This window comes from Pteropus alecto, unplaced genomic scaffold (assembly GCF_000325575.1).
Source record: "Pteropus alecto unplaced genomic scaffold, ASM32557v1 scaffold117, whole genome shotgun sequence".
NCBI classification, from domain to species: Eukaryota; Metazoa; Chordata; class Mammalia; order Chiroptera; family Pteropodidae; genus Pteropus; species Pteropus alecto.
Genome location: NW_006440642.1, coordinates 2,726,404 through 2,737,191, shown reverse-complemented (window position 1 = coordinate 2,737,191; position 10,788 = coordinate 2,726,404). Strand labels below are relative to the sequence as shown.

General features: G+C 45.2%; 1 protein-coding gene across 1 annotated transcript in view; it reads left to right on the top strand.

Annotated features, from left to right (window-relative positions):
* Nucleotides 1-10,406, top strand: part of CD8B (CD8b molecule) — an 11,669-nt gene extending 1,263 nt beyond the window's left edge. Inside the window, exons 2-4 of the mRNA XM_006917722.1 lie at nt 1,852-2,211; nt 5,784-5,873; nt 10,073-10,406. Of these exons, the coding sequence (XP_006917784.1) occupies nt 1,852-2,211; nt 5,784-5,873; nt 10,073-10,194 (572 nt within the window). The 3' untranslated portion in view covers nt 10,195-10,406. The remainder of the gene's footprint in view (nt 1-1,851; nt 2,212-5,783; nt 5,874-10,072) is intronic.
* The last annotated feature ends 382 nt before the right edge of the window (nt 10,407-10,788 follow it).

The window sequence follows — 10,788 nt, the reverse complement described above, 5'->3', positions numbered from 1 at the left end:
CTGGAAGGTTTTCATGAGTCCGTGTACTTGTGGCCCCACTATGTGTACACGAGCAGGTGACCAAGATCCTGGAACCAGAGGTTTCCTCAATTCAGGGAGTGGCCCAAAACTCAGATTCTAGAGTTGCAGACCTGGGTTTCAAACTGAATCTACCACATACAGGCTGTGTGACCTTGACCTTCCTGTGCCTCCATTTCCTCATATGTAAAAAGGGCGTAAAACAGGATTTGGTAAGAATTAAATGGTATAATGCATGCACCATTATATAGTTCAATAAATATTGGCATTTTCTATTCTTATTATCTTCCCCAAGGGGCCAGTGACCCAAAACATTGAAGAATCTCTACTCTGCTGAAAAGGCAGTATGGTGTTTAGGGACAAAAGAAAAGGCCCAGCAGCCGCTTGGGCCCCAGGTATCATTTCATTCTTGATGCAAATGGAAGCTCAGAGTGGTCTGTGAGTGGAGTCAAAAGTTTTAAGTTCATTTCATCAGTGTTAGAGAAGTCCTTTGAGGGGCCATGGAGCAAGTATAGGTAGGATTGTGAATATGAGCCACCACCTCAGTAAGCCAGCTCCCCTTAGGTACACACACACACACACACGCACATATACATGCACACGCACACACACACACACACTCTGGTCTCTCTTCTGCCAACTCAAGTCTGTGCCTGGCTGCTCCTGGGTCTCTGCCCTGGCCTGCAAGCTCTCTCTCTGCCCCACAGCTAAGGTGAAAGGCCACTAAGTCAGATTTAGTTTGTTGAACTTGGCTGCGACAGACCCATTCTAATCCTTCTCCTTAAGATTTCATTTGCCGCCAGTAACAACCTCCGATATGTGAGACACATGGATAATGATTTACCTATATAGTGCTTTACCGTTGGCTTCCTCGGACATTCTAACCTTTAGAGGCAGATAGACCAACAGCCTCAATTCACCCTTCTTTTAAAGAGAAGAGACAGGCTCCATGACTTGCCTGAGGTTCCACAGCTGCTGTGAGACAGAGGCTTGGTTCAAGGCCAAGTCTGTGAGTTCTGCCCTCGTTTTCTGTGAACAATTCCTTACTTGAAGTGCTTCCTGTCTGAGACTAAAATGAACTCTCAGGCCTGCTTCTGAGGTGTCTGTCCTTCCACTCAAGAAGAGGATCCAGTGACCTATCAATTGTTGGGTTAGCAAGTGATAGGCATTAATTATGCCTACCAGGGGATAGTGATTTCCTCTTACTGGTTGTCATTGCTGTCTAGAAACTGAGGCTGCCCCTCTTTTATTTTGGTCAAATCATCCCTGTGTTCTGCCTGTGATTCTGAACTCCTCTCCCAGCTTGCCCTGGGTCTCCTTCAGCTGCCGGAAGCCTACTGAAGCCGTATACATTGAGTGGCAGCAGGGCAAGGTGAAAGGCCTTGACTTCAGACTTCAAATCATTGAGTTTGAATCCCAGGTCACGTAACTAGCTGCAAGTGGAAATTTAAACAAGTAACTTCATGCCTCAGTTTCTTCATCTGTGTAATGGGGACAAAAATCTTAAAGTGAATTTGAAGCTTGATTGAGATAATTATGCAAAGAGCTAGGCTTATAAGCATGTCGTCAACAAAAGCAGCTCTCTCCCTTGTTCCCTTTATAAAGTTGGACAGAGTAAACACCCACCTTACAGATGATCTCCTGGAAGTTGGGATGCTTGAGCTCTTGAGTCCAGGAGCCAGCAGCTGCATTTACAACAGCCCTTGGACCCTGCAACTGGGCCGGTTCTTCCATGGCTTTTCCTTTGATACTCGACTCAGGGTGACTGTGGGGTCCCAGCACTGTGGCCTAGGAAAACGTGCTGATAGTCTCTGCTCCTTCCGTTTCTCGTAGCTCTCCATGACAGCTCTGCACTCCAGCCAATTCTTGAGTACAAAATGACTGAGACCAACAGTAAGACGGAGCTGTACTGTGAAACCAAATACTCCTCCAGCAACACACGTATCTACTGGCTGAGACAGCGCCAGGCCCCAAGCACAAAGAGTCACCATGAGTTCCTGGCCTTCTGGGATCCCACAAAAGGGGCTGTGTACGGTGAGGGTGTGAAACAGGAGAAGATAATTGTGCTTCAGGAGAAAAGCCAGTCCATTCTCAATCTCACAAGTGTGAAGATTTCCGACAGTGGTGTCTACTTCTGCATGACCATCGGGAACCCCGAGCTGACCTTCTGGAAGAGAATTCAGCTGAGTGTGGGTAAGACTCTGGTCCAATACTAGCGATGAGCATTGAGAGCCCACATGTTGCAGGTGCATGCCAGACACAGGGGCTGCCCTACTCTCAGCAAGCCCAGCTCTGCAGGAGGGGACGGCAGCGTGAGCAATAGCACTATAGCTAATAGTAACAAAATATATTTTGAGACTTGCCCAGGGCCAAGCCCATGCGAGTGTTTCATGTTTTTTTTGATCTCGCTTAATGCTGCCAACTACCCTAGGAGGGAGATGCTATTATGATCTCGTCGTAAATGTGGTGCCGATAAGCATCATTGCTTCTTACAGGGACAGGACAACACTGTCCTTCAGCCACATCAGGCCCAGCTGGAACTGTGACTAGATTGAGCTGCGTCCCCAGGCCTGACGATGGTCTCAGAAATCCCTTCAGAGTATATACACAGGGACCAGTGGAGGGGTAGGTGCCCTGACATTCTGCAGGGACGCCTATGGCTTGAACCCACACCCAAAATCACAGGGAATGAGGAGACTGGACCCCGAGCCCAGCTGCAAGTTCTACTGCAAATTCACTGTGTGCTTTTGGGCAGGTCACTCTCCTCCCTGGGCCACAGTTTTCTCATCTGTATCGTGGGGCTACTGATGGCCTCCAGGACCCCCTCCAGCCCCTAGAAGCTACAGTTCTGCATAAGTTAAGTCAGCACATCCAGTAGAAATTTATTGTGAGCTATAAATACAATTTAAAAATTTCTGACAGCCACATTTAAGAAACTAAAAAGAAACACTGAAATTAATTTAAATAATGCATTTTAACCCAGTTTATCAATATTATCATTTCAAAATATAAGCAAAATAAAATTATTACTGAAATATTTTATATTCCCTTTTCGTACTAAGCATTCCATGTATGTTTTACATATAGAGCACATCTCGTGTCAGACTGGCTGTGTTCCACATGCTCAGTAGCACACGTGGCAAATGGCTGCCATATGGGACTGTGAGGATTAAGCTATCAAGGGTACAAAGGAGTCATGGCAGAAATTCTCGAAGGCCTACGTCTGGCTTTAGCCCCATCCCCAGGTTAGCTCATGGCCGGGGCAAATCCTCTGAAGGTCTCCCTCCTACTATCCTGCTTCCTGCTCATGTGGGTTCTTCTGACCCTGGGGACACTGAGAGCAACAAAGGGGCCCTCCAGGAATTAGACCACTCAGCATGGGAGGTACAAGGATAGCTGGGGACAGCAGCGCAATTAGGAAGAAGAAAAACAGTGATGCTCTGCCACATCTCATCAGCCATGGGCCTTAAATCAGGAAGTTGAGGGGTGGGAGGAATGAGATCTCTAGGTAAGAATCTGAACATTATTTGAGGGTTGTCAACTAATTCCTGTATTGAAAATTGGGCTTTAGGTAGCTGGGGTTTTGGTTTGGTTTATTGTTTTTGTCTCTGTGAGTACCACATCTTCTCATTCATGAGATTTCAAGGTCCGTGACAGGTGGATGATAAAATTAGCACTACTGGTTTGTAGAAGCTCCCCCACCTCCATCACCACCCACTCACTCCTGGTCTTGACATTTTCAAACCCCTCCTGCTGCCCAGCTCTCAGGAATGGCAGTCCCTCCCCAAGGCAAGTGCTTGTGACCACATTATTTCTGCAGGGGCAGGAGAACCAGAGCTAGAGCCCACCTCCTGCCAGAGGCCAGTGCATTTTGAAGGAGGAGCCAGATGATAAAGTATCTGGGGAAAGACAGGGCCTTTTTCAGGCCCCTGAAGCACACGATGGGTTCAAAAGGCCTGTCTTTTGGTGGAGGGAGGGGGGGGCCGGAGGGGGCGGATGGTGTCAGGAGGAATCAAGGGGGTCCGGCTCTGGGCAAGAAGAAATTAAAATGGAGCAAGCCTGTCTACAAACCCCCATCAGACCTAGGCCACTGTGTTTAGCCAAGGTGCAGAGGTCCTACAGATCTGGCTCCCTTGCAGGCTCACCACTGACCCATGGAGAGACCTCTGTGTCCCCTCGTGTATAAAGTAAGAAGAATGAACACTCCTAGGGCCTTGAGGATTGAGAGAGATAACAGAATGTTACAACACCACTGGCAAAGGGCCAGGCCCCTCACGCACCCTTAGAGCACTATAACTGGTTTGTTTTTCCTTTTACACTAGTTTCCTCCAGCATTCTGATGACCAGGATCTTGGGTTGCTGACGTGCATAACTTTTTGTGAAAAAAGCACTCGCACCCAAAGCAGTGTGGCACAATGAGAGCCTTGAGTCGGAATCTTCTGACTTGAATTCTGGCTCTGCTGTTTCCTGCCTCTCACACTTTGGGCAAGTTATTTCACTTCCATGCACCTAGTCTTCCTTGGGGGTAAAATGGGGATGGTACTGCTTATAATAGTCCCAAAAGCCGTCACATCCAATAAACACACTGAAGTGCTTGGCACCGCCACTAGTGCATGGTAGAAGCTTAGTAAGTGTTCATTCTAGTTAGTGGGCTCTTCTCAAAGCCTCGTGAAGCAGGCAGAGCGGTGCATGTTACCTACAATTTCCTCGGGAGGCTCAGGGCAGGGAGGGCTCGAAGTGTGCACTTTTTATATGGAAGAAGCCAGCCCCATAGTGGCCAGTTTGCTGCCCCCCGTGTACCCTTGACTCTAGAGTTTAAGTTGATGGTGTAGCCCTATTCCCTCTCTTATCATTTTGTAAAAAATCATTTCAGTGAAATGTCTTTCCTCAACCCACAGGCAAAAGCTGAATTAAGTAGTGCCTCTGTGCCTCGGGCATCTCACTTTACCCTGCGTACTTATCCCACTGTTTTATTACAATACTTCAGCATGAGACACTGAATTAGAACAAAATAGAGGAGTGACTCATCCAGGAGTCAGGAGAGGGGTTTGGGGTCAGCCCCTCCCCTTAATTTCACAGACATTCACTTTGAAATTAAAAGTTGAGACTAGACTAAAGATCTCTCTGACTCTGATAGTACATAATTTTTAAAGACACCTGAGCAGGAAAGAAAATCCCAATATATACAATGCGTATGGCATTGTACGTGCAGAAAAAAGCACTCACCTCTTTTCCATGAACTTCCTCTACTGGCTTAGGGATTGGCAGGTCATGTCAAGGGTTTGGGGACTCTGGCTTCAGCTCAAGTGGAGCCATGTCTTCAGCTAGGTGGAGCCATGTCTACTTCACACTTTGCTGGGAACACTGTCCCCTTTAATTCTCACAACAACCCCAAGAAGGAAGTGGGGACCATCTTTATTTCAGCAGGTGGGGAAACTGAGGAACAGAAAAGTGATAGGACTTGCCCGAAGTCACACGGTGGTTAATCATGGGTGCCGGTTCTCTGTTCAGGTCTGTTTAGCTCCTGAGCCTCTCTCTCTCCAGGACACCAACCTGACCCCTGTCCCTAGGCACACAGATAGATCTGAGAGTTGGGGAAACAGATCAAAAATGTTATTGTTCTGTGACCTTCAAGCTCTATAGCAGCCAAAGAATAGTCATAAGGACTTCAGTACCTGGAGGTAAGACATGGAGTTTTAAGTTTTGTCACTAAGTCCACCTGCTATTTATCTGGTTAAAATATATGTCTTGCTTGCTTTCTGTAGTCGATGTCCTTCCCACCACTGCCCAGCCCACCAAGAAGTCCACCCCCAAGAAGAAAAGGTGCCGGCTCCCAAGCACAGTGACCCAGAAGGGTGAGTTCTCCCATCCCCCTGGACTGTCAGAAGCACAGCAGACATTCTCTTTGCTTGCTTCCTTCCTTCCTTCCTTCCTTCCTTCTTTCCTTCCTTCCTTCCTTCCTTCCTTCCTTCCTTCTTCCTTCCTTCCATCACCTTCTCCTTCCTTCCTTCCTTCCTTCCTTCCTTCCTTCCTTCCTTCCTTCCTTCCTTTCTTCCTTCCTTCCTTTTATAAGCTCTTCCCAAATGCAAACTCTTGAGCCTGTTTCTCTGGCCCTGAGCAGGGATCAGAAAGCAAGCTGAGTATGACAGCAGTGCTGTCCTTCAGCAGTTCATAGTCTAGTGAGGGACACACTCACCAATTGTCACAGGACAAAACTTAATAAAGGATACTTCTACCCAAAACTTGCACACAAATTTTCCTAGCAGTATTATTCATAATAGCCCCAAAGTAGAAACAACTCAAATGTCCGCCAACTGATAAATGGATTAACAAAATATGGAATATTTTTGGTCATAATATCTTCATACAATAAAATATTATTTGGTCATAATCAAGAACTAAGTAGTGATACATGCTACAACATGGATGAATCTCAAAAATATTATGCAGTGGAAGAAGCTAATCACGAAAGACCATGCATAATATGATCCCATTGACATGAAATGTTCAGAATATGATATTCCATAGAGACAGAAAGTAGATTAGTTGGAAGAAAAATGGAGAGTGACTGCTAATAGGTACAAGATTTCTTTTGCGGGGGATAAAAATGTTCTAAAATTAGATTGTGGGGATGGTTGCATATTTCTGCAAATTTACCAAAAAACATTAAGTTATATACTTTAAACAGGAGAACTTTACAATATGTAACTAACAAACAAAAAACCCAACCCGAAGGACCAGAACTTTAAATTTTCCCAGTTTTGATGCTAACAGAGGACCTAACACACAGTATGTGCCTAATATGTTTGTTAATGAGTGAGCAAACTTGCCTCTCTGTGCTATAAGCACCAGACACTGCAGTTGGAATACATATATACACTCACTTTTCTTGAACCTATCAGCTGAATGTGGGAAAATACTGACCTCTGTTCCCCAAAAGTTACTGGTGACAAACAGAAAGTGCCATCAACTCCAATCCATAGAATAAACCACCAGCAGCCACACCAGACTGCTTCGTGCTGCTGGGGTTGCTTTGTCTTAAATATATATGAAGTACCAGAAAGAGTCTGGAAGAGGCATCTAACAGGATCTCGGAGATGGGAGTGAGAAGCTGCCATGTGAGGTCACAGTGAAAAGAACATCAGAATCCATATGCAGAGGGCAGCATCCTGGGAAACATCAAGGTGGACCTCATTTTATAGTTTTGCCTAAAGGATTCCAGGGAGGGTACCATAAAAAAAGGACACAAAGGGCAGATACAATAGGGCCATGAAGATGAGGATGCAAACAAATTCAGTAACAATTTTATAAATGATGGAGGAAAGGTCTTTGCATTTCTTGCATCATTTCTTATATCAACCTTCAGTAAAATCCTGGGGCAAAATGAAAAGCCAGCATTAGTAGCCTATTTAGAATAACCAGGATGTAGGTGAAGATAACCAAGTGGAGTGGAGAAGTTGGAGAGTAAATGGAGGTTGCATTTAAGGTGGAGACCGTGGGACAGTGTTGCCTAGTGGTAAGTCATCCAGGCTATCCTGTGGGACTTTAGGCAAGTGAGTCAGCCTTTCTGAACCTCCATTTTTTTCATCTGTAAAATGCGGGCGTTTACCTGGCTAAAAAGAAGGCAGTATTAAATTAGATACTATTATAAGGCATTCAGCTTGGCAGGGCACTCCGACAGAGCTCAAAGCTTATTATTCTGAATGAAACCCACATGGCCCCCATGGGGAGGGAGCTGCTCCCTAAGGCTCAGGACTGCCCTTTGAAAGACATTGAGAACAATTTCTAATCCACTGTCTCAGGAGAAATGCGGTAAGGTCCAGACTTTAGGAGCCCCCAAACCCCAAGTGAGGCAAGGAAGCCGGGTGATATGTCAGTGTGTGGCTCTGGCCACCAGCTCCCCCTGCCCAAGCAGACTTTTCACCGCAGTTATTAGAAGCAACAGCTTTTCTAGGAGTCATGTTTTTGGGCAGATGGCCGTGCTGTACGCAGACTTGTTGCTTGCCTCCAGTTCCGTTATGACCACCCTTCAGGAAGCTTCCCCTGGCCCACCCTCCCACAGAAAGAAGGGACCTTCCTTTCCTGCACCACCCTGCAGCCTTCACCCACCTCCAGTACTTAAAAGACAAAACAAGCAAAACAAACTTTATCGAGTTATAATTTGCAGATCATAAAATTCACCCATTTTAAACATATAACTCAATGATTTTACTAAATTTACCAAGTTATGCAACTATCACCACAATCTAGTTTTAAAACTTTTCCATCACCCCAAGAAGTTTCTTTGTACTTGTTTATAGCGAGTCTCTGTTCCCACCCCACCCCCTGGCAACCACTAATCTGCTTTCTACCTCTATAGATTTGCCTCTTTCGGACATTTCATATAAATGGAATAAAAAACTACGTGGTTTTTCATGCCTAGTTCCTTTCACTTAGTATCATGTTTTTGAGGTTCATCCAGGCTGGGAGAACACGAAGGAGGTTAAGATGGAGGCAGATAGAAACCCTCGCATCTCAGAGGTGAGAAGGACTCTCAAGGGCCTCTCACCCAGCCTCCCCTCCACAGTGCACAATCCAGCCCTGGCAGTGGCCGGCTCCCTCCCCTGGAGGGGCCCACTCCATTCCCTCCCTGCCTCTCAGTGCTGTTGTGCTATTAGCTGTGAGCCATGAGCTGTCCTGGTGGGACCAGCAGGGGCTTTAGAGTTTGGAGGATCTGTGTTCATGGCCTGGCTCTGCCTTTCAGTACCTGGGCGACCCTGGGCATGTCGTTTAATCTCTTTGAATCTTGGTTTTTCTGAACTGCAAAATGAGAGAGAGAAATGATAGTAATACCCTCCTTCCTCACAAGATGGAAGTTTGCAGTTAGTATTGTACTTGGCACGTAATAGGTATTCAGTAAAAATTCTCTCCCTTTCCTGACATCCAAAACTCTTTCTAATTTTTTTAAACCTCAATCCCAAATCTGCAACCTCTCCTTTTTCACCCATGTGTCCTGGTTCTGCCCCTCAGTCACCCGCACAACCATAGGGGCACGGAGGGTGTCAGAGAAAGATTGGGGCTTTGATAATATAAATTCTGCTGTTTAAATAGCATACAAAATGGACAAAGGAACAAATAGGCAACTCATAGAAGAAAAAACCTAGCCAATATATAAAAATAGGCTGAAGCTGACAAATAATCAGGAAATTGAAGTAAAATATCATTTTCCACCCACTAGACTGGCAAAAATTAAAATCCTTGATAATATCAAGGGTCGGCAGGGTACACAATTGGCGGTTGAAATGGAGATCGAGGTAGCCTCTTTGGAAGGCATTTGACAGTATCTGTTATAATTTAAAATGGGCATAGTCTATGGTTTATTAGTTCCTGTTTTCGGTATCTGTGTCAGGCAGGCCCCTGCATAAGAAGAAACATACCAGGATGTTCTCCACAAAATTATTTGTAAAAATAAAACACAGGAAATAAAATGTCCTCTGATGGCGAAATAATCTATTGTATATCTATACCTCAGATGTTACTCTGCTAGAAAAAAAGTATGCTGAAATGTTTAAGTGAAGAAAGAAAATAGTTGCAGAACAATTCGTACAATATAATCCTCTTTTTTAAAAAGATTATATGTGTCTATGTAAATTATGTGCGTGAAAATACAGAGACAAAGATACCAAATTAATAGCATTTACTGCTGTGAAGGAGCAAGGATGTCAAAGGGCACTTATATACGGGAATCTTTTACAGTGAAAATATATTCGGCTATTTCTTATGAAATTAAAATAAGTTTAAAAAATAAATAGTAAAAATCCCATTAGTCATAAAAGTTGTCTATTTGCTTTGAACATAAATAGCTTCTGAGTTTAATTAGTTTTTTTTTTTTTAATTTGGACATGAGACATGAAATTTTACATATAAAATTCTCTCAGTATATTTAAAGCGCCTAGAAAAGAGACTAGAAGGAAATATACAAACAGGGGTGTTCTCTGAGAGGTGCCTTCCAGTTGACTTTTCCCTTTTTATATTTATTTGCGTGTCTCAAATGTTCAATATGTTTGTCTTCCAGGCCCACCTTGTGGCCCCGTTATCCTTGGTCTGTTGCTGGCTGGTGTCCTGATTCTTCTGGTGTCCTTGGGTGTGGCTATCCACTTATATTGTAAGTTGTCTCCTCTTGGGCAGTCATGGTGACCCTTTTTTGCTGTTAGAGGTGTCCCTGAGAGTCCTTCCTTCTCTAGGGGAGCAAGGCAGATGTGAGCCTGATGGAAGTTTGCCCCCTGAGAACTGGAGGTAGTTGTGGAATGCTTCTTGGCCTGAGGCTATACTGCAGGGGTAGGGAACCATTCTGTCTCTAGAGTCAGACAAAACTGGGTTTGAACCCACTATGCTACTCCCTGACTCGGGGACCTTGGGTGTGTGCCCTGTGCTCTCTGAGCCTTGGCTGTCCCACCCGAAGACAATATTATCTACCTCCCAGGGTTGCTGTTTGCAAAGTCCTGCCCAAAATGCCCAGCTGGGATATACGCTCAGTAAATGGGAACTCCTGTGAACAGTTGTGGTGAACGCAGTACATAGAAACCCACTATGCTACTCCCTGACTCGGGGACCTTGGGTGTGTGCCCTGTGCTCTCTGAGCCTTGGCTGTCCCACCCGAAGACAATATTATCTACCTCCCAGGGTTGCTGTTTGCAAAGTCCTGCCCAAAATGCCCAGCTGGGATATATGCTCAGTAAATGGGAACTCCTGTGAGCAGTTGCAGTGGACACAGTACATAGAGATTGAAGC